General features: G+C 40.1%; 1 protein-coding gene across 1 annotated transcript in view; it reads right to left on the bottom strand.

The window, feature by feature from the left end:
* Nucleotides 1-12,976: 12,976 nt before the first annotated feature.
* Nucleotides 12,977-26,834, bottom strand: part of LOC115421816 (uncharacterized) — a 38,869-nt gene continuing 25,011 nt past the window's right edge. The window contains exons 6-9 of the mRNA XM_030137760.1: nt 20,899-21,015; nt 19,465-19,551; nt 17,706-17,853; nt 12,977-13,139 (exon numbers count right to left, since the gene is read on the bottom strand). Of these exons, the coding sequence (XP_029993620.1) occupies nt 13,087-13,139; nt 17,706-17,853; nt 19,465-19,551; nt 20,899-21,015 (405 nt within the window). The 3' untranslated portion in view covers nt 12,977-13,086. The remainder of the gene's footprint in view (nt 13,140-17,705; nt 17,854-19,464; nt 19,552-20,898; nt 21,016-26,834) is intronic.

The raw sequence follows: 26,834 nt of genomic DNA, 5'->3' as shown, positions 1-26,834 counted from the left end.
TATCAATTGTTTTTTTATTTTTATATCAACTTTTTTTTTTTAAAGACTGACATCCACAAACACAGGTTTAATACTGTAATATCAAGAACACTGTAAACACAGCTCTTTAAAATTTTAATAAGTAACTTTTTTTAGACCATCCAAGGTGGTACAACCAACATGCTGTCAAGTGTATCCCTGAACAATGTTATTCAAACATCACAAAATAAAAATTTATATATATATATATATATATATATATATATATATATATATATATATATATATATATATATATATATGTACATGAGACAGTAAAGACAGGTAATGGATCTCACATACATGTGAATGAATATACATAAATGTACACCGCCTCTAGTAACTTTCTGATGAACCCATGGGCTAACAATTTAAGTGGAGTGTCTTAATCTGAATCTGAATTTAGTGAACAATAAAAACAACTGAATTCACTCCTGAACAACTGACATTTGCCAAATGTCACCAACTGTACCTTTGCCTTCTAACTCAACAACAGATTTTTAAGACTTTGCAACTTTGGTGAGAGTTTGTTCTCTCCCAAGCCAAGCATTACTCTGAATGAAGCCAAAAGTGTTTTTCATGGCTTTTAGGGTCTAAACGTAAGGTGTAGGACAGTCCATACAAGAGGCAAAGTGCCTCAGGTAGGTTTTGGAGATCATCCATTACGATACCTCCCTCAACAATGATGGCAGTAGATATTGGGTGAAGGTGGAGCTGATTTGGAGTGAGTTGCAGATCTTCATGGACAACACTCACCACTCTGACAGACACTGGGGCCCAGGTCTCATCAGTGTCACAATCCTGTGAAGAAACCAAACAAAAATATTACATTACAACAGGGAAATGTTGTAAATTGTCAATTCAAAATTGTCACCATTTCATCTGGCCTGAGGCCAAAAACTAGTTTCACATCATCAGAATACACCCCTACTAGAGATGTTCCAGGAATTAGTAATTAGTAATTAGTCTAAAAGTAACAAAACAACCAGAAAAGTGTCAAAATGTACAACAATTTTAGCAACATAGTCTGAAAAAATACTGCATGTATGTGGGAGCCATTTGAATTTCCAGCCGAGTGTGGAGATTGGGGTTGGGGGGGGGGGGGGGGGGGTTGCAGCCCTGGCTAGTGGTTGGTGGCTGTATAACATCTTAGATGCAACATGTACATTAATAATATATTAATAATTAGTTTAACCAACTAATGTTTCTGACGCCAGCTAGTGATATTAGAATCATTTAACTGACTTATCAGGAACATCGCTAACCCCAAACCAGTCAAATTCATCACAACTGTTCACATAATAGAATTATAGAGTGCCTATGTCACACCCCTTCCAGTGGACCTCATGGGACCTTTGAGCAGAAAAAAATATGAATGGCACTGAATGAGAAGGAAAGTATTATCTTTTGGTCCTGTTTGAGTTGTGACATTAATTCAAAATGTAAATTTTAAAGCCAACCAAGTCATACTTTGGGGTAAAACTGTGGTTTAACTGTTGAGATATAAGCTTTTGAAAAGATGTAATTAGAAAATCTACATTTCACGTGTGTGACGTCATAGCGTTCACTTGCTTCCTACAGCTTCAAACAGATCCTGCACCTATGTCAAAGAAGAGCTGTAGGATCTGTTTGAAGCTGCAGGAAGTGAGCGAATGCTAAGACGTCACACGCGCGAAGTGTACACTTTCTAATTTCACCTTTTCAAAAGCTTTGATGATTCACCCAAAAATGAAAAAAACAGTCATCATCTACTCATCTCATTTTACCGTGAGAAACAAAAAGAGAAGAAGCCTTTCATAGACTTACCGCTGCATCAGTTGTTGCACCAGCTCTGTCAGGGTCTGTCCCACACATCCTGTCTGTCTTGCAGAGCTTGACAAAGCGTGGTGTGTGGCGGTCCAGGACCTTGAAGAAGTCCACCTGTAGGTTCTTGGTGACTACCCTATTGAACTCTGCAACACAGAGCAAAAAGCATGGTGAGTAAATAGGGTTGTGCCTGTGTGGAAAAAATACATTCACAATTGTTAATTTTATTACAACAGTAATTGGCAGACTGTCATTTAGTATTTAGTCACTAAGCAAACTTGCAGAACTATGGAAGATGGGAAAAGTATTAGGACCACTAAAAAAAAAAATAGTACAGGGATAAAAAAATTTTTTAATTAAAATAAATAAATAAATAATCTGTTCCTGAAAAAGTCAGCATTCTGAGGGTAAAAGTAAGAAATTCTCAGATTTATGACTTTTTCCCCCCAGAATTCAGAGTTTTTTCCTCTGAATTCTGATTTTTTTCTAAAATGGATAAAAAAAAATTTCAGCCCTTAAATTTTTTTTTCTGTGACCTCTTCCGGACAGAACAGAGAAGGTGGAGTACTGCAAAAAAAAAAAAAAAAAAAAAAGGCTTACAAAGGAAAAACTATTTTATTAATATTATGTCAGTACTTACTTGTCTCTCTGTAAAAAGAGCTGGCCACTGCTCCTTCAAAGTTTTCCCATAACCCATAGCTGGGTCTTAGGAGGTTATCAGTCTTAATCTATATAGCACATTTCTACACCCAATGTGCTGTACATGACAGAAAGACACTGCAACAAAAACAAAAAGCACAGGTGAGCAAGGGCACAAAAAATTAGATAGCTTCATATAAATCAATAAATCAACTAATGGAGGCACCTTGCTTAAAGGCTAAAAATGTGTCTTAAGATTTCTTTTTAACACATCGAGGTGGAGGTCATAATTTAAAAATATTTTTGACAGTAAAATTGCACCTTGAAAAACAACCTTTTAACATAACACCCAACACACAAATGATGCAACTTCACAGCTAACATTAACTTTACAGATAAGCAGCTTGACAAACATCCTGTAGCCTCTTGCCAGCCTTCACCGTTTCTCCTCGGACAGACAGTAAGGCTGAGCAATTTTATCGATTCCGCGATATATATCGATATTTTGTTTGCCCAGAAAGTATTGATTTTTCAGCCGCAAGTATTGAAGCCCCATTCAAATCCCCCGTGTTCTGTCTGGCACTCTGCTCACTGCCCATTTCCCCTGTTCGCTTTGCAGGAAGAGCGATTAGGTCAGTCAGCCAGCCACTAGTGTCGCTGTAGAGCATTTCTAGCAACTTACCCTTACTGTTTTACTGTACGGTGTCCTTGAGTGCCAAGAAAGGCGCCTATAAATAAAATGTATTATTATTATTATTATTACCTGTCTAGATACTCTCTTTACACAGACGCCCACGTCTTTCTCTTCCTGTTTACGCAGTTAGAGCTAAGAGATTTAGGAGAATGGTGGCGAATATAAATCCAGCACCTTCATACTTAAAAGCAGATGTGTGGGAGCACTTCGGGTTTAAAAAGAAGGAAAGCGAGATGTGCATGTCCGCTCTTCATCTGTTATTACAAATCCTCCTTCCTTTTCCCATTTTTACCACCGCCAAGGAGGTTATGTTTTTGCCGGCGTTGGTTTGTCTCTCTGTCTGTCCGTCCGTCCGTGTGCGCGATAATTCAAAAAGTTATGGACAGATTTGGATGAAAATTTCAAATGTTGATACTGGCACAAGGAACAAATGATTACATTTTGGTGGTGGTGATGGGGGGGGGGGGGGCGGGGGCGGGGGGGTCTGTGCTCTCCGAGTGCTTTTCTAGTTCTTTAATGTATCTGGTGGAATGATTATTAAGATTTGAAATATTCTTATAAAGCTGTGATATTATCCCTCTTGGGAGTTCTGATTTGTATACGTTTATAAAAAGTTTAATAAGGGGATTATAGATTCTGCACTTTTCCAAGGCTTGGAAGCCACAGTTTGCACTGTTTCAGTAAATCAGACAATTTTTCTAATCAGATCTTTAATTCATTTTGTCCAGCATTTGTCAGCTGTAGACTCTGTGTCCAGTCAGAGTCAGTCATATATTGTGTAACTGATCGATGCTTTCAGTTTTCAGTTCAATTAATTCAAGTCAATGGAACACTCACAAGATGTCACCAAAATCAGTCTCTTTAAAATATTTCAGAAAATTATGTAAGTGTATTGAATCGTACCGAAGCACATCAAATCATATCGTTGGCTGAATATCATGATATATAGCGAATTGTGAGCTGAATATTGGGTATCGTATCGTATCGTGAGATTACTGTATCGTCACAGTCGTAACAGACAGTGTCAGTACATTATGAACCTCATTTAATCATGTCTTTGAATGGAACACATTCATGCTGCATTCACTGAAAACCATAATTTCCACACTGACAATTTGAAAGTCCGGCCAAAATACCTTTGGTGTCAACTTAGGAAAAACGGAAAACTCGTACTACAACATTTCAAATGTGGGACTTTCAAAGTAACTCGGCTTTGAAACTGTTGATAGGTTTTCAGTTAATCACAGGTCTATGGTGGGAAACCGCCCAAACTGGCCCCAACAGGCTAATGCTACACACACTTAGCTCGTTAGCTAGCTAACTAACGCTAATATTAGCTAACGAACGCTAACAGTCAGAGCAGTAATTAAAACGTATAAACAGTCAAACGTGCTTGATAACTTACCTTAATATTTTTCAAAAGAATAAAATACACGGCTCCACGGTGGAGTCTGCAGGTTGCCCTCGGTGCCCCGGATCGGTGAACTGGACTCAGTTCCACATGGCTGAGCAGGAGACTGAATGTTGTTACTGCGCATGCTCACTTCCTCTTCTTTGAACGCAGTGTTGGGTCCTTATTGTTGTTAGTGAGCTCAACTCTAAGTGAAGTAATTTCCACTCTAAACACTAAGTATTTAGCATTTTTCTCCATGCAAGTAACTGTTACTTCATAAATACAAGTCATAAGTGCATATTTTTTTAATAATTTTGTAACTAATGAATGTGTGTCAGGCCAACTATTGGATTTTACATTGTACCAACTACTATAAAAACAAGTTCCAGTGCCTCAGAGATACTGAATCAAGAATACTGATAAAATAATAATAAACACAGTTATTATCATTAGTTCAGTAATAATATTGATCCCCTAAAAGTATTTCAGTATCTACTATATCTGGAGCGGGGGTTATGATATTTGTTCCCAGATGACAGCAGGGACGACGGATCATGGGAAGAAGGGTGATGAAGGCCTTATTTATTTATTTTTATAAACTTTCTTTATTGGAAGTAATTTCACAGGCATGACACTGCAATGTGATAGAAAGGACTTCCATTGTTTCATTTTTCTTTTAATCCCTCCCACAATCCCACCCTACCCAAAAGAAGACTATTCTTAATGTAAATCCAATATTGACAAGTAATCAGTGCAGAATAGATACAACAATTGTCTAATTAACAAAACAAAATCAATCAATCAATCAATCAATCAATAAGTAGCTAAAATAAAACAACACAAACCAATGAACAAAAAACAAAACAAAAAGGGGCGGGGAGGGGCTCAATCATCACGACTAGGCAGAGATGTCAAGGTTTCAATATAATTTAAGAGAGGTCTCCAAGTTTTTTCAAATGACTTTAAGGAACCATTGAAGGAAAATCTAAGTTTTTCAAGTCTAATGGACAGTAACAGCTCTTCCACCCACCTGCAATGAGATGGAAGTTGAAGGTGTTTCCAGTTGAGGAGAATGAGACACCTGGCCAATAAAGTGGCTAAAGCGAGAACAGTCTGTATGACTTTAGAAGTAAAAGGCTGCGGGGGGGCACTAAACAGAGCCAACACAGGATCAGGGGAGATAGTAGTGTTATACGCTGTGTTGAGAGTTTTGAGTATTTCAGACCAAAATGTGGCAAGCCTGGGACAGAACCAAAACATGTTGGAATGGTCGGCTGGAGATTGTTAGCACCTATTACTCGAGTCAGATACATTAAGGTAAATCCAAGACAACCTCAAATTAGTATAGTGAGCTTTGTGTACACTGTAGGAGACCATGCCTGGCACAGATTGAAGAGCAGTGAACTAACCGTAAGACTTGTCACCAATAATCATCAGCCAGTGCGATTCCAAGCTCTTGCTCCCAAGAGTCCTTGGGGCCAGATGCTGGGATATCCTTAGTAGAATTAATAAGGCTGTAAATGCTAGAAATTAGCCACTTTTGTTCAGGATCAATAGCTAATAATAAATCACCCAGAGTTTCCAGGGGTCGACTAGGGAATTTAGGGTTCTGATTCTGAATAGTGAATAAGTGCCTTATCTGAAAAAAAAAACAACAAAAAAACAAACAAATAGATGGGATTTAGGCAAGTTGAAAATCTTGATTTATGCAAAAATCTTCAATTAAGCAAAAAAAAAAAAAAATTGAATTGAATTGAATTAAACAAAAATAAATCACAACTTAAGCAAAAAAAATATCTTGAATGAAACAAAAAATTCTGCCAATGGAAAAAGTGTAAATGCTCTTGTTCAGATAAGTGTAAATCAGATTTCCAGATCTATCCTCTATAATTCAGTTCTTGGATCTCAGTGTAAACTTCCTCTGTAGGTGATTCAGTCTGATTTTCAAGGTGATCAGATATTTGGAACAGAAATGAGTTCAGGTTTTCCCGGCGTACCGGACCACTTCATCTGTTCCTGGTCTCCTTCCATATCTGTCCACATGGAACATCTGTTCAGTCGGTTCCAGACTTTAAACCTGTTTGTGCGTCGAGGACCAACTGAAAGGCAGACATTCCTTTAACTCTGTAAATATGAAGCTTGAATAAGATGGAATTTGTAAAGTCTAATGTTTATTAACCAGTTCACATTGTATCACTGCTGAAAATAAATCTATTTGGTACTTTTTTACATCAATACGTTCTTCAGGTGTTCCTTGTGTTCTTTGATCGGATCTGTGTGTGTGCGTGTGTGTGTGTGTGTGTGTGTGTGTGTGTGGGGGGGGGGGGGGGGCTGTTGACTAAAACACTAGACTGTAGAGAGGACATATGGACCTGGTTCTACAGCAGCAGGTTCAGTGGATCTGGACTGGACCTGGTCCTACAGTAGCAGGTTCTTCTGGGTCTGCATCTCTCAAAGTGCTTTTCACTTTTCTAAATCTTCAACTTGTGACTTTTCTACTGTTCAGCTCAGTGAATGGTTCTAGAATAAACTGTGCTTTTTTTTTTGCACTTTAATAAACTCGTACACACCGTGTGCATCGTTCAGACTCATCACCTCAGATCATTTCATGACTTTGTGTCCAGTGTGTTTATAAAACCCATGAAGCTCAGACTGAAACACTTCAAACTCTGTACGTCAGAATCTGTTCTGTGTTCTAGTCCTGGTTCTGTTCTGTGTTCTAGTCCTGGTTCTGTTCTGAGTTCCAGTCCTGGTTCTGGTCTATGTTCCAGTCCTGGTTCTGGATGCAGATCAATCTAACAGAAGTGGGCGGGACTTTCACTGGAGGAGAACTCAACTCATCCAATCACAGTCCATCTATGACTTCTATCAGTGACCAGTAGGAACTAGAGTAATATCTCTAACCATTTACATGTTCTAAACCATCAGAATATGGACCATTAGAAGGAAAGGAACATTTTTAATATTTCAAAAGTGTCACAATGGGGGGGGGACTCAAATGCACGGTACTGAAGGGAAAAAAAACACAAGTTTATTTAACATAAATGAAAACAACACAACGGGAAAAAACAAAACTTAACACAAAACCTGGATAAGAGTCTGTAGAGGAAGACGGGTAAAAAACACACAAAACCTGGGTCGGAGTCCGTAGACGAAGATGGATAAATGTCCGGGCTATGGAGAGGAGTGAAGAGGAATGGACCAGCACTGCATGGCTCCAAACCAAAGCCTTAAATAGGCTGGAGGTAATTGGCTGCAGCCATGCAGCGCCAGCAGGTGAGTCTGATGATGATGATGAGGAGAAGGAGGAGCTGAGAGTCACACAGGCACAGATCCTGACAAAAAGTTTGTCAAAAAATTAAAACTGAACAAAGTTTATAGACTTTACCCCAGGGAAGAAACAGATAAAATTTGAAATGAATCCAACCAGTAGTTTTTAAGAAGATTGTTTAAATGCAGACGTTGGTGACCTTGAATTTCACCTCCAAGGTCAAAGGGTTTGTACGGGTGCTTGTAGTTCTAACTGTGATGTGATTTATGTGTTTATTTTTCATATGTCCAGTCAAAGCTACTTACACAGAGGTGATACATTTAGAACTAGAAAAGCACTCAGAGAGCGCAGACCTTCACCATGGCAGATCAGCCCCCCGATCACCACCAAAATGTAATCATTTGTTCCTTGTGCCAGTATCAACATTCCCTGAAAATTTCATCCAAATCCTTCCAGAACTTTCTGACTTACCTTGTTAACAGACAAACAAACAAACCCTGATGAAAACATAACCTCCTTGGTGGAGGTAAAAATACAACTTTATGTCAGAAAAGTCAGTTCCAGGTGTTCTCAGGTGGACTCCAGGTACAGTTTGATCTGAATCTTTGTCTCGGTGCGAGTGTGTTTGAAGAACACCAAGTGACTTCCTCTTTTTTTTGGATAAAACTTTGTGTTCTCCTTTATTTTATAAACTTTTTGCTCTTATGAAACTTAATTTTAGATGTTTATTCATTATACAATGTACATCACTGTGATAAAAAGTGAAAATAATAATCCTGACTACATGTATTTGACCCCAGTGATATAAGATGCTGGGCTGGAAAATGTAAAAATGACCTTAAAAGTGCTTGAATTTGACCTGGAAAAATGTGTACAAACCCTGAAAGGTCATTGACCCAAATGAAATATATGACTTCTATCAGTGATCAATAAGAACTAGATCAATATCTGTAAATTTTTATATGATATAAACCCTCAAAATATGGACCATTAGAAGGAAAGGCACATTTTTAATATTTCAAAAATTTCAAAATCAAAATTTCTCAAAACTGTGAACAAACTTCATAGACATTGTCCAAAGGACGATACAGATAAAATATGAAATGAATCCAACCAGAGCTGGTTTATCTAAATTCACAGAAACTGGAGTTATGTCTGAGTATCTTCTAATAACTAGTTACAAAACAAAATTTTTATGCATATTTATTAAGAATATTTAATAGAAAACAGTGCAGAAAAAGTGTGTAAATGACAATATTCCAGTGCAAAGAAAAGCAAAGATCACAATGAAACATTATTAAAATGACATAAAGTCAAATCAGGACAAAGACAGAAATGAGTTTTTCTCAGTAGTTTGAATCTAAACCAGTATCTGTGGTTTATGACGAACCGTTTGTCAACATCCAAACTGATTCCACTGTTTTTCTCTTATGTTTGTCACCGTCATCGCAGCTTCACAGCAGTCACTTTTCCATTGGACATCTGCGCAAAACTTTACCGATATTTACTGAATGTGTTAAAACAGAAGTGTGTAATGTGGGTTTTTCCATTCAATCCAAATGTGCTGATTAGTTTCTTTCTTGTGGTAGTTGTCAGTGTCAGTCCTTCCATAAACAGGAACATAAATCTGTGTTGTTTTGAATCTAGAATGCTGCTTCCTCCTCTATCTGCTGCTAAATTCATAAATGATGTGGTTTCCTGCTGTGTCCACACATACACACACATTTGGGTTAAAGTCTTCTTCTCATGTTCTAACATCCATCAACATCTGTTTGTTTTTTTGGTCATGTGACTCTAGTTGGACTAAAAGGTCTTTCCATTACAGTTTTGTGTCATAAACCAATTTAACTACACCTGAAAAACCACCTCTTACAAGAACCGAAAATTTTCATTGAAAAACAAGAGTTTTAGTGGAATTCTTGTTTTTCCTATTAGGCAAATTTTTATGCATAAGTTCTATTCGCACAGTTTGAGGGTCAATGGAAAAGCGACTACAGTCTGAACCATCAGATGTGTTTAGGAAACCTTCACAGACTTCATTGAATTGACCTTTATGTAAAAACATCAAACATAAACAGAAGTCTGTTTTATTTTATCACAGGCTTCATTTCTGTGGCGTCAGTTTGATCTGTTACACAGAGACTTTTCTGTCCGTATGATCTCATAATCTCATAATGTCTCTAAAACCAGATATAATTGTACGTATAATTATGTATTTAGGTGTTAATCAGTCGAACAGAGAACAGACATCAGTCATCATGTTCTCAGTGCATGTCCATCACTTTCCACAAAAAATAGAAACTATGAAATGGTAAAAATATTTACGTTATACACAATGTTCTACGACAGTGTATTAAAGCCACATAAGAAAATAAAAACACCTGTTACTACGAGAATAAAGGTGTAACATTTTTGACAAGAAGACTCATAATTTTATGAGAATAAAGCCACAATATTATGTGATTAAAGTCGTCATATTTTGAGAATAAAACCATTATATTACGAGAATAACGTCAGGATTTAAACACCGGCTGAAAAATATCAGAATTTACACAAATAAAGTCGTACCCACTTGTCACATAATGTAGAACTTGGACCATTTTGTGAGGTTCTACTTTCATTTGGGGTTTACGGCAAAGACCAAATACTGAGCCTATTAGCCCCGCCCACCAAATACGGAGCCTATTAGCCCCGCACACCGAATACTGAGCCTATTAGCCCCGCACACCGAATACTGAGACTATTAGCCCCGCCCACCATCATCACGTTAGCATTAATCAAACAACTTTGAAGACAGTTCGTACACATTTGGGTTTGTTTCATCATAAGAACCGAACTGATTTAGAGCAAACTGCCTTTTATGTGGAGGAGGAACTGACTGAAGTTTTAAAATTACGTTATTCTCTGAATATTACGACTTTATTTTCGTAGTGACAAGTGTTTTTATTTTTCCTATGTCCTTAATACGCCGTCGTAAGGTGAAAGTGACTGTAATCTTATCTTTAAATCAGGTGGATCTTTAAATCAGCCATAAGTTTTGTATATGAAAATATACAATTTGAAACTGATAATATGGAATATGAATATGGAAAAATAAGACCTGAATCTTAAAAGATAAAACATGCAACTAAAAAAAATAAATATTATCAAATATTAAAATATATATGAAAGTGAAAAATGAAAAGAAATAATTTATTCAAAAGAATTACCAAAGAGAATCAAAATTATATTTAACCTGAAAAAACATTTCATACACTTATTTTTAATTTGAATACATTGTTGTATTTTTTCAAAATTCAAGATCAAAACTTAAATTTTCAGTTTCAAATTCTATATTTTCATATACAAAACTTACGGCCCTAAATTGGCTCCATAGAAATACAGTTTTTTCTGACTTTACAAAAAACAGTAGTCCATCAGAAAACAATCATTTCTCATGTTTTCTTCCTCCTTTTTAAGTATCGTCATCCAACCCTGTTTTGTCGTTTTATCCATAAAGTTTGTTCAGTCAGAGAACATAGTTCGAAATAAAACCATATGGGTGTGAATCTATGATAGCTGACTCACTCACTGATCTGTGGAGGATTTCACTGGGACTTTTAGATGATTGACCAAACAGGGTGGAGGTTATTTACTGGAAAACTCAGGGTTGAATATTGAATATTTGTTTCTTTTGTCTGTTTGTCCAGTTCTCACTAATATGTAAACATGTCACTCAGTTCATTCAAAGACGAAAATAAGGAAAAATGTCAAACACAACAGTCAGTTTTAGATGTTTTAACCCTTAAAGACCCAAACATCCACCTTTAACCTAAACCATCTACTGATCTAAACTGTTTAACACCTGTGGATCCACTCATCCTATCAATACATGTCATTAACTGGCGTAAAATATAGTTTTACCTCAATGATTCATAGGATAAAATGTACAAAAACTTGTAAAATGAGAGTAAAATGTGCAAAATACTTGAGAAATCAGAAAAAATTAAGCAAAAAACCTTAAAATATGGCATAAAAGTAAACAAATCCTTCTAAAGTGAGAAGAAAATGAACAAAATACTGGAAAAATGAGGAGAATTCATCATTTCATAATATCTAGAACCCAGTATTTATTCTGTTAACCCTCAAAAACCAAAACCATCTACTAATCTAAACTGTTTAATACCTGCTGATCCATTAATCCTATCAATCCATGTCAATAATTGGTGTCAAATACAGTTCTTCATCTTTTCATGGTCATCAGATATGACCATATTTGGACGTTCAGAGGCTCTGTAGTTACCGTGGAAACACTGTCATCTTCTACAACATTGATTCACCAGTCAAACCCATGGAGTTGGATCGATGACAGTGGTTTCAGACGCTTATTTTTATGTTCAGGTAATAAAATATTTTGTACAAGGGACACTTTCTTCAGTTCAGGTCTGCTTTGATAGAATAACCGTGGAATTTATATGAACATCTACATGGATCAGTACACTAAATATAGGAAAATACATTATTTTCATTGTAAAATGCAAAGTATAAAATTAAAGTGAATGGTGATAAAGCACATGGGAAAAGTTCAGAATAGTTATTTAAGGGTTAATATCATTTTTGTGTTGTTTCACCATCTGGGTTTTTCAACTTCACTCAAAAATTACTGACGTTTATGTGGGACAGACAGAAACAAGGTTTAATTAAAACCTGTGTTATTTTATCATCCAGCTGTACTTTAGGCTATGGCTCCTAATATTAATACATTCATGACAGTGGATGGACACACTGAGTTTATGTTCAATTATTGATATTTTTGTTGAAAAAGTCCACTTTCTACAGTTTTCTCTGTTTCTGATATAAAAACACTTAACTTTAATCTGAGCTTTTATCAAAACCTACATGATCAGTGAATTAAATATAGGAAAATGCTTAATTTTCACTGAAAAAATGCAAAATACTAAATGGGGATAAAACACTTATGAAAGGTTAAATAGAGAGAAAAGTTCGTTTTGGAGCTGATGTAAAAGTGTGTCTGGGTCTTTCTGGGTTAAAAGCATCTGTTTGTGTGTGATTTCAGACCCCAGTGGTTCAGACTTTACAGTGTTCACAGAGGAAAAAGAACACATGTCAAACCCATGGAGTCCACGGTATGAAGGCAGATCAGTGGTTTCATACAGGTGGTAGTGGGGGTGGTGGTGGTGGTGGGGGGGGGGTTCCACCACATCATCAGCTCAGCATTAAAGACCAGACCTGGGATGGAGCACACTGGACTCATGGATCCACGTGTCAGCGCCGTCCTTCGTCCTCAGGTTCTGCCACTGCCTTCGACGCCTCGAACACTGTGAAGAGAAAAGGGCGGAGTCAAAGGAAGGCGAACATCTGGTCCAGAACATTTAATTACAATAGTCTACACCAAATTTATATTTCTGGGTCGGTAATTACTGAGATTTTCAGGAAACTATATTTTGAAATCTGTACAGTTCCACAGGTGCAGATGGACGTACAGTTCCTTTAATGCAGTGTTTTTCAACCTCAGGGTCGGGACCCCACGCGGGGTCACCTGGAATGTATAGTAACTGACAAAAATAAAAACTTACTAATAAAAAATATGCGGTGAGTTGTAGGGATGGGAATCGAGAACCGGTTCTTTTTGAGAACTGGATCCCAGTAGCTCAATTCCTTGGAATCATTTGCCTGTTTAACAATTCTGTTTATCAATTCTGCCTTCGTTGCACATGTGCGATGAAGCCACGTGTACGCTGCATTGTTTAGGTCAGAACGAAGACAACATGGTGTTGAAGCAGAAATGGTCCAAACAGACAACACCAGGTCTAACCAGACCACACCAGGTCTAACCAGTCCACACCAGGTCTAAACAGACCACACCAGGTCCAAACAGACCACACCAGGTCTAAACAGACCACACCAGGTCCAAACAGACCACACCAGGTCTAAACAGACCACACCAGGTCCAAACAGACCACACCAGGTCCAAACAGACCACACCAGGTCCAGTTGAACTCTGTCAAAGCTTCCAGTTCTTCTAAAGGTGGAATCCCTCCAGTCTTCTGAAACATTCGTCCACATGTGATTCATCTGATTCTCTCCTCAGCGGTGCTTGTGAATCTAGCAGCAGAGTGAACACCAGGCCGTCATCAGGACCCAGTTCTGGTTCTGGTGCAGGCAACAAACGTCGCACCCCCTCAAATACAAGTTTCTGAAGGAAGGGGAAAGGAAATGAGGAGCACAACAACAGGAGACGAGCAGAGTGGAACCGGTTCCATGTAGTGGAAATGCAGCAACAGAGGAATTAGTAAAGAGTCTGGAGTTTCACTGTCCTGTCACTGTACCCCCCCCCCCCCCGGCATCATCTGTTCTTATTATTCGTTCATACTGTATATATTCTATTTTCTGTGCAGATGGAAATATAAAAGACAGTTCATGCAAACACACCAGTTTGTACTCTTTTATTTCCTCACCTAATGAGAAACAATAAGAGAATTGAATCGAGAAGCAAAATCAATAATGGAATCGGAATCGTTAAATTCTTATTGATTCCCATCCCTAGTGAGTTGACGAAGACAATCCCAATACATAAAAGACATGACAAACTGTGGTTGTGAAACTGAAGCAAGGTTATTATCGTTAACAAAAACTAACGAAATGATGAAAACTAGAATTAAAAAAAACATTTTCTTTAACTGAAATAAATAAAAACCATAATTAAAAGAAAACATGATAACTAACTGAAACTGTATTGTGTGTTTACAAAACTAACTAAAACGTCTAAAAATTATGGATAAAATTCCCTTCGTTTTTGTCTTTGTCAATGTCGGATTGATACAAAAGTGATTTATTTCCCTCAAGAAATTTTAGCTGCTGGCACCGAATGATATTTAAAGGTCCGTCACTTGTGTTCACTTGTGGTTTCCAGTCGTCTTCTGGTCCCCACTCTACCTGGAAACATGGAGACTAAAGTTGGGAGAAAGCAGCAGAGTCCTGTCTGGGATTTATCTGAATACGACGACAGAGAAGAAGAGAAAAGAGACGACAAAACTAAAACTAAACTAAAACTAAGCATTTAGAAAATAACGAGGAAAATCCAAAGAAAATCCAAGTCTCCCTTTGTGCAGTAATCTACACCTGGGTTTACTGCCTCCATCCACAATAATATACATTATACAGACTAAATGTCCTCTAAAATTAACGTTTATTTGAAACATAGTAGAGCAAGGTGTTACATGATCAAAAACAAATTAATTTTTGGGAACAAAAATGTCTCTGTTTTGAATGTCTGGGGTCGCCAGAAATTTGTGACGTTAAAATGAGGTCAGGGGAAATAAAAGGTTGGAAACCACTGCTTCTCACACCAGCCTCACATCCTCTTTCTTCAGCTGTAGTTCACATTCTCTGTATTTCGCGTACATCCATCTGAACCTGTGAAGCTGTCCGCAGTATTGCATTTGGTTCTTGATGAAATCAACCAGAACCGCAAGATCTGAATATGCTCTGCGACAGGAAAGTCCTCTACCGCTGAAGAATCTTCTCAGATGTCCGTCACTAACATCGAACCTGTGTCTACTGTTCAGAACTGTTTTAATATCTGTGTGTTTAAGTCCAGGTCCAAAGAAAACTCATTAAACTTCTCCCATTCTGTTGTCGTGTCTGTTTTGTTTTTGTTCTGAACATGAACGACCCAGAAGAACATTGTTCTTAATATAAATAGAAGTTTTGCAAGATCTCACAAAAGTTGACCTGATGTTTTTTTGTCCCCTAACGGTCTTCATACTCCAGTGTCTGTGTCAGAACCTTCTGCTTTTAAATCTGACAAACCATGTGACAGGAAGTACAGCCTCCAACCATCAGGTCTAATTAAAACTGTCCTCCATGAACATAAATGTGTCTTTAGTGATCTCATCATTTTGACCAGTAGATTACTACTAACCACTGTTGTCCAAGTTACTGCCAAACTGTAATAGATTACAGATTATTAGTTACTGTTATTTACAAAATTACTGTCTCAGAACTGTAATGCATGTTATAAATGACACATGCGCAGTCGTTGTAAATGGACCAGTGGACGCCCCCCAATACAAGAGATAGGAGCATCTCAGGGTGAAAAACTGCACCCAAGCACCGCCACAGGCGTAAACATCACATCCTGAAAAAAAAGAATCAAGACATTCCTCAGAAATAAAATCAGAAAATAAGTAAGAATACTACTGAGCCTGAGTGAATGGCTGGATAAGTCAGTGGTTATTTAACAGACTACAGTGTGTGGAGGTGCAGTCCCACTGGTATGGGTGACCTGTTTTAACCCTTTCATTGATTTTCTTTTTTTTTAATACCATGTGATCTACCTGTCCTACCTCCGTGGAAAAGACACTTATCAGGGACATGATGGTTAAACAATAGAGTCATAGAAAAATGTGCATGTTTGAAGGATAGACAATGACATTTACATATAAAAATACATGACTGAAAACACATACTGTGTATTTGTGTTTTAATTTAAATTCATATTTTATAATAGTGGTGGTGCATGTGCTTTGGCGTACCCTAGTGGTGATATGTGGTTATAGTGCAGCTGAACACTGACTTCACCATCCTCCACTGTACCAGAGGATAATCTAATCAACACATGCACCTCGAACGGTGTGCATGTGTGGATCGACTATTTCTGTTTAAATTCAACAGTTTCCAGGTTGTTCCATACGGCAGAAACAGCTGAATCTTGGTCCCAGTCATGTGTCTGTCCAATTACATTCAATTCACATCAATATTAGTTGAGTTCTAATTTTAAATGTGTGGGAAATGGGATTTTCAATGTTAAATGTAAATGTCCACAGAGTCCACATTCCACAGTGGATGTGGACAATTTAGTTCCAGATACAATAGATTGTTCTAAGCTACAGGTGGATCCAACTGGAGGCGAATCGGAGTCGTTTTGAATTTTTTTATGAATTTTCAAAAATGTCTCAATGATGACAGATGGAAAACTGTAGATGTTGTGACCTTGCTGTGACCTTGAACTTTGGCCTACTGGGACCAAAATGGACTGGGTTGGTCCCAGGGCCTAGGCCTATCTGTGGGGAAGATTTGGGAAAGATGGGTGGAAGAGTTTACCCCTAAAGTTGCTAACAAACAAACAAACAAACAAACAAACACACAAACACACAAACACACACAAAGCAAAGTGATCACAACACCTCCTGGAGGAGGTAATGAACAGCTTCTTTCATAACTCGTATCTAGAGTCTGCCTTTTGCCTGATTCCTTGTATTTATTTAATGTATTTTTCTTTCTTCCTCACTCTTTTCCTGCCATCCTAGTCTTCTCAATGCCTTCAGTCTGACTGCTGGGACTTTTTTTGTTCTTGTGCCAGAGGTCCAGAATGTTGGTGATATGACCAGAATGATCAACACAGATTGGTTTGAGTTGTTTTTTTTGTTTTTTTTTGTTTGTTTTTTTTTTTCTTTTGGTGTTCTGTTTGTCCATTTGAAACATGTGTGTTTATATGTTTACATGGATGTATTTGTGGGGATGCCACCTGGATGGGGGGGGGGGGCAAGTTCACAAATTGTGTAACAAATGCCTTAATGATGTAAATGTAATGGAAAAATGATTTAAAAAAAGTTGTTAACAGCTTCTTACTTTTATTTAAGTAGATTTTTAGATGAGTAGCTTTACTTGTACTTGAGTATAATTTCATCAAAGTAAAGGTACTTTTACATCAGTGGAATATTTCAGTACTTTTTCCACCTCTGGAGCAGAGTTTATGACAGTGTTTACACATCCTCCTGAAGAAACTTTAAAAGGAGCTGAAACTGTGTGTTGAGCTGAAACTGTGTGTGTTGAGCTGAAACTGTGTGTTGAGCTGAAACTGTGTGTTGAGCTCCACTCACTCCTCTCCCTGAGGCCTTGGCCGAAGCGCTGCACCAGTCGGACCAGAACACACAGCAGAACCCCTTTAATCAGCAGAGAAACCAACGCCCCGGTGACAGCAGCAGCTTCCATGATGTAGACGGAGTCTGAGTACCACTGTTTAATGATCTGAAACAGACACACCAGAGAGGAAAAGGTGACGCAAAGAAAAATCAAACCACTCCTGAAGTCCACAGGCCGATGAACACCGCATTCCCGAAGGCGTCGGTGCGTTCCATCAACACAGAATGAACCAGTACAATAACATCAGCTGATGGAAGCTTTAATTTGGCCCTGCATTATATGGACTGTCAGCTAAATAGAATAGAATAGAATAGAATAGAATAGAACAGAACAGAATACAATACAATACAATATCTTTATTGTCATTGTAACACACATAACACATTTTTACCCTTAAAGACCCAAACATCCACATCCTCTAATCCTATCAATCCATGTCAATAATTGGTGTCAAATACAGTTCTTCATCTTTTCATGGTCATCAGATATGACCATATTTGGACGTTCAGAGGCTCTGTAGTTACCGTGGAAACACTGTCATCTTCTACAACATTGATTCACCAGTGAAACCCATGGAGTTGGATCGATGACAGTGGTTTCAGACGCTTATTTTTATGTTCAGGTAATAAAATATTTTGCACAAGGGACACTTTCTTCAGTTCAGGTCTGCTTTGATAGAATAACCGTGGAATTTAGTCTGAGTTTATATGAACATCTACATGGATCAGTACACTACATATAGGAAAATACATTATTTCATTGTAAAATGCAAAGTATAGTATTACACTGAATGGTGATAAAGCACATGGGAAAAGTTCAGGATAGTTCTTTAAGGGTTAATATTATTTTTGTGTGGTTTCACCAATGCCAGTGGATAGACACACTAGGTTTATGTTCAGTTAGTGACAGACTGGACTGAAAAAGACACTGTTTATTCAGTTTTCTCTGTTTCTGATAGAAGAACCATCAACTTTAATCTGAGCTTTTATGAGCATCTGCATGATCAGTGAGTTAAATATAGGAAAATATCTGATTTATACTGATAAAATGCAAAATACAGAGGATAATATTAGAATAAATGGTGATAAATCACCTAAGAAAAGTTAAATATAGAGAGAAAAATATATTTTGGATCTGCCACAAAAGTAACTCTGGGTCTTTATGGGTTACCAGTGCCATCCAATCTGTCCATCATAAAAAATCAAGGAACAAATGATGGGGGGGGGGGGCTGATCTGCCTTGGCAGAAGTCTGTGCTCTCTGAGTGCTTTTCTAGTTTGGACATAAATCATCAATAATCAGCTAATTGAGATAAACTTTGGTTCCTATTGATGTCCCTCCAAATGTCCATGTTCTTCCATCCGGAGTTCATCTGGGCTCATTTTCATTCACCAGCTGGAGTTTCAGGGTTAAATGGGTTCATTACTCTGACACTATCAGGTCCATGGAGCTCAAACTGAGTTCAGATCGATTGTCTGACACTTATCGTGGATAGATTCATTTATAGCAGAGGACTGGGGGGTTTTGGGGATATACCCATGCTGTCGGACCCCGACAGCGTAAACCTCGTTCAGTGATACGTGGTCAGCTGGTCCTGTAATGAGGTCCACAGTCCTCCTCATCTGAGACCAACACCTGCTGTCCTGAACATTTTGGCTGAAAACTCTGTGTGAGACCATACATTTTGTTACGTGAAATGAGGGGAAAACTCCCATACCTCGTACATCACATAGATAAAGAAGGCGACCTGGGGAAGGTTCAGCACCATGAAGGTCCACACCAAGACCCTGGCCTCCTTTAAAACCTGCAAAACAACACACGCACACACACTGTTGAGCTTTTCACACAGACGCCGTCAGCACAACAAAGGAAGTAAAGGCCTGTTTCCATGAACTGAGCTTTATTCTCATGATGAACATTTTTAGTAGAGAAGTAATCTGACTATAAGGAAATATGTCTAAGTTTGTCTCAGTAACATATTTCAGTTCATAGTGATGTAGACTTAACCCATAAAGACCCAAACGTCCACCTATAGCCTAAACCATCTACTGATCTAATGATCAATCCATGTCAATAATTGGTGTCAAATACAGTTCTTCATCTTTTCATGGTCATCAGATATGACCCATTTGGACGTTCAGAGGCTCCATACAGGGTGGGGAAGCAAAATGTACAATGAACATTTAGTTGTTTTTTCTCAGCAGGCACTACGTCAGTTGTTTTGAACCCAAACATATACTGATGTCATAATCATACCTAACACTATTATCCATACCTTTTCAGAAACTTTTGCCCATATGAGTAATCAGGAAAGCAAACGTCAAAGAGTGTGTGATTTGCTGAATGCACTCGTCACACCAAAGGAGATTTGAAAAATAGTTGGAGTGTCCATAAAGACTGTTTAGAATGGAAAGAAGAGAATGACTATGAGCAAAACTATTACCAGAAAGTCTGGAAGTGGAGGAAGCAAGAAAAAACCTACCAAAGCTTTTATTAAAGCTCTCAAATCCAAAATCCTAAAGGATCCAACCAAATCCATGAGAAAAATGGCAACTGAACTTGAGGTAGACAACAAGACCGTTAGAAATGCAGTAAAATATGATTTGAAGATTTAAATTCTCATGACTTTCAATAAACTAATTGGTCATACACTGTCTTTCAATCCCTGCCTCAAAATATTGTAAATTTTGCTTCCCCACCCTGTAGTTACCGTGGAAACACTGTCATCTTCTACAACATTGATTCACCAGTAACAGTGGATGGACACACTGGGTTTATGTTCAGTCAGTGACAGATTGGACTGAAAAAGACACTGTTTATTCAGTTTTCTCTGTTTCTGATAGAAGAACCACCAACTTTAATCTGAACTTTAATGAACATCTACATGATCAGTGAATTAAATGTAGGGAAATACCTGATTTACACTGATAAAATGCAAAATATGGAGGATAATATTAGAATAAATGGTGATAAATCACTTATGAAAGGTTAAATAGAGAAAAAAACTCATTTGGGAACTGCTATAAAAGAACCACTGGGTCTTTATGGTTTTAGAATATGAGGTTGAATAACTTTTTCATTTCTCAGTGGCCTTTATTCTACTTTTACGCCATGGAATCCAACAGTCAGTGTGAGTGGTGAGGACACTCACCGCCACAGCGCCGACGGCAGCGACCACCACGGCCCAGAACACCCCGACGCCCAGGATGATGGCGTTGGTGGCGGACATGTTGGATTCTGTTGTTGTGATCAGGATGCACAGACACAGCTGAAAGGTTCACACAGACCACACCCATTAGCTTCTGTCACCATGTCCTCCTCCAAAAGGAACACAACCACCCCAAAAACTGTATCTGCCCTGAGCAGCTCCTCCAGCACCAGCCTGATACCCCCCCCCCCCCAGTATCACACCATGTGCAACCACTATGTAAATATATATATATATATATATATATGGTATTTAAATCTAAATGTATATAATTACTTGTATATAGCTGAGTCTAGACCATCTACAGCTCAAAACCTTCATGGATTAATGGACTCGAATCAATGATTAATTTTCAATTCTTCTGAACTGAAGCTATGTTTCCTTCATGTCTCTGCTGTTAAACATTGGTTCCACTGTTGTGTTTCCCACGGACTCTTATTGTGATGCACATGAGGGCAGGACCAACCCCCAGTTGGATGTTCGTTCCATGTTCAGTTGGTCTAAGTTTGTCAGTTGGATCCAAATGGGTTTCAGACTGAGTGGAGAGGTTGTTTCTAGATGACATTGGACCGGTTTGTTGTTGTTTATTTCTGCCACACCCCACCCCACCCCCACCTGAAGGAGGGGGGGCAAGGGCTATTGTTTTGGTTCGGTTTGTTTGTTTGTTTGTTTACACTTTAGCAGCAAAATTATTGGTTGAATTCATATCAGATTGGGTTTACAGATTACCAGTGACCCAGAATAGATGTGATTACATTTTAGTTAAAGTAGGTCAAAGTTCAAATTTTTTTATGAATTTTTAAAATATTTTTTTCCCGTTTATTTATAATGGATGAATGTGTCTGTGCTGACATCAGCACACACAGACATGATGTCATCAGCTGGATCGATGACAAAATAAGATACAATACATGCGAGGGGCGGGGTTTGTTGTGCCTGGAACCACTTGTTTATACTTTAAAAACTTATTTTTCTTTCTTTCTTTCTTTCTTTCTTTCTTTCTTTCTTTCTTTCTTTCTTTCTTCTTTGATTTAATTTTAAATTTTTATTTCGAACATGTAGACAGTAAAATCAAAACAAAACCAACCAACAAAATATCAGTAATGATAGATAAAAGGTTGATGAGTAAATAAAAGAGAAAAGAGAAAAAAAAAACAATAAATAAAATTAAAATAAATAAAATTAAATATGCTCGAACAGGAATAGGAAGAAGTAAAAACTTATATACTCCCACCCCCAATCTGTCATACCCGCAGCCAGACGATAGTCTGGTCTCGTCTGTCTTTTATGTTTTGTTTGTCGTTTCCTGTTTTATTTTGTTATGTTTCCCCTCATGTGTCTTGTCTGTTGTCTTTACTTCCTGTTCCCTGACCTCTTACCTGATTACCTGTCTCCGCCCTGATTTGCTCCACCTGTGTCTAGTTGTCTTCCCTCCCTTTTGTGTATTTAAACCCTGTCTCTTCCCCCAGTCAGACGCCAGTTTGTAACTCTTGTAGTTCTAACCAGCGTTTTGACCTCGTTTGTTCGTTTTGTCTGCCTGTTGTGACCCTTTTTGGATTCCTCGGTTTTTTGCCTACTGCCTGCTCCCTGTCAGTTTTGTCTGCCTCATCTGGTTTCCTGGTTTCGATCTTCTCGCCCTGACTTTTTGGTACTTGAGTATTTGTCTAGCCCTTATGTCCTGTTGCCTGAGTGATAGCCTGCCTGTGCATGACCTGTTTCCGTCCCTGACCTCCCTTTGCTTTTCCCCAGTCGGGAAAAATACCCCAAACGCCGCTCGGGGAGACGGGCTGCCGCCCTCGAACCGGAGGACGAATCAGAGGAGGATTTCTCCTACCATTATCCTCAAGATTCTGTCATTATTATTACTCTTACACTTTTGTGTAACTAATAAACCTTTTGAACCTTATTTTTGTGTCCGAGTTCCTGCATTTGGATTCAGTGCTTGTACTAACGCCATCACAGTACAAACTGGCCATAAAATGAATCCAGCAGAACTCACACAGGTCAAGGAGGCTATCCAGTCCCAGGGGCACAGGCTGGGTGGACATGAACAGGCTCTCCACACCCTCCTCGACAAAATGAACCAACTCACCACTCAGGTCGCCCTACTCACCAGTACCCAAGCTGCGGCTGCAGCTGCGTCAGGCGAGAATCGGGCCACTATCCCGCCAGTTCAAGACTCGGCTGAGCCGAACATTCCGGCGCCATCTAAATATTCTGGTAATCCTGACACATGTCGTGATTTTTTCACCCAGCTCCAGTTAATTTTTGATTCCCAGCCCATCCGATTTGCTAAAGACTCTGTTAAGATTGCCTATGTGGCCAGCCTGTTGGAGGGTCCCCCTCTAAGTTATTTCAATGCACTGTTTGAGCAAGATTCTCCTGCTGTTCAGTCTTTTTCGGCCCTTGTATCTGAACTTAAGAGAGTATATGACCACCCGGTCCGGAGCGAATTCGCTAGTCATCAGCTCATGAGGCTAAGACAGGGAGATAAGACAATCAGGCAGTATGTGAGCGCTTTTCGTTCCCTAGCAGTTGAATCAGGGTGGAACAATCAGGCCCTGATCACTGCTTTTTTGACCGGCCTCAATCGTTCTGTTGGCCGGGAGATGGCGCTTCGTCAACAGCTTAACTCCCTAGACGACGTCATTACCGAGGCTATCCGGGTCGCTGATCAAGAATCAGTGTGGCAGTCAGAGGAACCTGAGGTCCGCTCTCTGACTAGTAAGGGACCAGGTCGTGAGATGGTTCGCCTTCCGGTTGCTGAGACCGGCAGTAATAAGGAGGAGCCCATGCAACTGGGCCGGGCTCACATCTCAGCTGAAGAACGCCGACGACGTATGATAGAAGGTCTTTGTCTATACTGCGGACAAGGAGGACACAGAGTCAGTAACTGTACTCTAAGACCAGATGCTAAGACAGGTGAGGGGTCGCTATTGAGCCGAACTGTGTGTTTATCCACTGTCACTCGTCCGTTTCCTGTGGTTCTTCTGTGCTCTGATTCTCTGTCTCTCCAGCACCCCGTCCTGATCGATTCCGGTTCCGACGCTAATCTTATGGACCAGAACCTGGTACAAAAGTTGGGACTCAGCTCTACTTTGATCCAGCGCCCGCTGGAAGCTCGAGCCCTGGATGATCATGTGATCTGCCGGATAACCCACTGTACCGATCCAGTCACTGTGCAGTTCATGGACGGACACACTGAGACCATTAGTTTTCACATTTATAACTCTGACTCTCAGCCACTAATTCTGGGTTATCCTTGGTTGCAGAAACACGAACCCTTTATTGATTGGGGCACGGGGGAGGTGTATTCTTGGGGTAAAGACTGTGGTTCTCGTTGCAAGTTCGTTAAGTTACCTGTTTGTTCTCCCGAGATGCCTCAGATCTCCGTGGCCCCGGTTAGTGTTCCTCAGGTGGAGGATAAGGATTTCCCTGCATTGGAAAAGGTTCCCCTTTGTTATCATGACCTAAAGGAGGTATTCAGTAAGTCTAAGGCTACGGCCCTACCTCCTCATCGTTCGTATGATTGTTCCATTGATTTACGACCTGGTACTTCTCCTCCTAAGGGGAGGTTATATTCCCTGTCTGGCCCAGAGAATCTAGCCATGAAGAAGTACATTGATGAGTCCCTGGCAGATGGGTTAATTCGGCCCTCTTCGTCGCCTGCAGGAGCAGGCTTCTTTTTTGTAGATAAGAAGGATAAGTCGCTAAGGCCATGCATAGACTACCGGGGGCTTAATGACATTACTATCCGTAACAGATATCCTTTGCCGCTGATGTCCTCAGCCTTTGAACTGTTACATGGGGCCAAGATTTTCTCCAAGCTAGACCTTCGCAATGCTTACCACTTAGTTAGAATTAGAGAAGGTGATGAGTGGAAGACGGCGTTTAACACCCCCAGTGGCCACTACGAGTACCTGGTAATGCCTTTTGGTCTAACCAACGCCCCTGCTGTCTTCCAGGCCCTTGTTAATGATGTGCTCAGGGACATGCTTAATGTGTTTGTATTTGTCTATCTGGACGACATTCTGATTTTCTCCCCAGACGAGGAGACACACATTCAACATGTTCGCCAAGTGCTTCAAAGATTACTCGCCAACCAACTATTCGTCAAGGCAGAAAAATGCGAGTTCCACCAGCCTACGGTTTCCTTTCTGGGTTTCATTATTTCGGAGGGAAGTGTCCAGATGGATCCTGAGAAGGTTAGTGCGGTGAGGGGGTGGCCCACTCCTGCTTCCCGGAAGGATGTTCAGAGGTTTCTTGGCTTCGCTAACTTCTATGGAAAGTTCATCCGGGGGTTCAGCAGTGTGGCTGCCCCCCTGCATTCTCTCACCTCTTCCAAGTCTGTATTCAGGTGGAGTCCCGAGGCTGATAAAGCATTTAACCGCCTGAAGGAGGCATTCTCCACCGCTCCTGTCCTGTCCGTCCCTGACCCAGCTCTGCAGTTTGTGGTGGAAGTCGATGCCTCTGATTTGGGTGTTGGGGCTGTCATATCTCAACGTTCTCCTGCGGACAATAGGCTCCACCCCTCCGCCTACTTGTCTAAGAGACTGTCATCAGCTGAGAGGAACTATGACACTGGAAATCGTGAGTTGTTGGCCATCAAGGTGGCGTTGGAAGAATGGCGGCATTGGCTGGAGGGGACGGAGGTGCCGTTTCTCATCTGGACTGACCATAAGAACTTGGAATATCTGCGATCGGCTAAACGCCTCAACTCCCGTCAGGCCAGGTGGGCTCTGTTTTTCACTCGCTTCAATTTCACCCTTTCCTACCGTCCTGGCTCCAAGAATGGTAAGCCGGACGCTCTCTCCAGAGTGTTCTCTCCTGACACATCTATCTTTGAGCCTGAAACTATTCTACCCAGTTCCTGTATGGTGGGGGCTTTTCAGTGGGGTGTTGAAAAATTGATTATGGAGGCCCTCAATGACTGTGAGATTCCGGATGGCGTACCGCCAGACCGCCTGTTTGTTCCTCCTCACCGCCGCCCTCAGGTGATCCAGTGGGGCCACGCATCTAAGATGGCGTGCCATCCCGGGGTGAAGAGGACCCTGTTTATTCTGAAGCAACGTTTTTGGTGGACGGCCATGGAGAAGGATGTCGCCGAATATGTGGCTGCCTGTCCTGTATGCGCCGTCAATAAGACCTCCAATAAGTCTCCCATGGGGGAGCTGCGGCCGTTACCTGTCCCTAAAAGGCCCTGGTCGGACATTGCTCTAGACTTCGTGACTGGTTTGCCCTTGTCCAACGGTAACACGGTTGTTCTTACAGTGGTGGACAGATTCTCTAAGATGGTGCACTTTATTCCCCTACCTAAACTTCCTTCAGCTAAGGAAACAGCAGAGGCGCTGCTTCTTCATGTTTTTCGCCTACGTGGTTTCCCTAGAGACGTGGTCTCCGATAGAGGGCCCCAGTTCATTGCTAGTTTTTGGAAAGCCTTTTGTTCTCTCTTTGGTGCTTCTGTCAGTCTGTCTTCTGGTTTTCACCCGCAGACCAACGGCCAAACGGAGAGGCTTAATCAGGTCCTGGAGGTGGGACTCCGTGTGTTGGCCTCTCAAAACCCCACCTCCTGGAGCCGTCATCTGGTGTGGGTGGAGTTTGCTCACAACTCGCTTCCCAGTGCTTCTTCGGGTTTATCACCATTTCATGTTGTGTATGGTTATCAGCCGCCCTTGTTCCCTTCTTTGGAGAAGGAGGTGGGCGTGCCTTCGGCCTTGGCTCTGATCCACAGATGCAAGAGGACCTGGACTCGAGCTCAACAGGCCCTGTTGAAGGCTTCAAGCCGTTACAAGACCTCGGCGTATTCCCATAGAAGCCCCGCTCCCGTTTATCATCCGGACCAGCGGGTTTGGCTGTCGGCCAAACACCTGCCCCTTCGC

Source organism: Sphaeramia orbicularis, chromosome 7, assembly GCF_902148855.1.
Source record: "Sphaeramia orbicularis chromosome 7, fSphaOr1.1, whole genome shotgun sequence".
NCBI classification, from domain to species: Eukaryota; Metazoa; Chordata; class Actinopteri; order Kurtiformes; family Apogonidae; genus Sphaeramia; species Sphaeramia orbicularis.
This window is presented reverse-complemented; position numbering and strand designations above follow the sequence as displayed.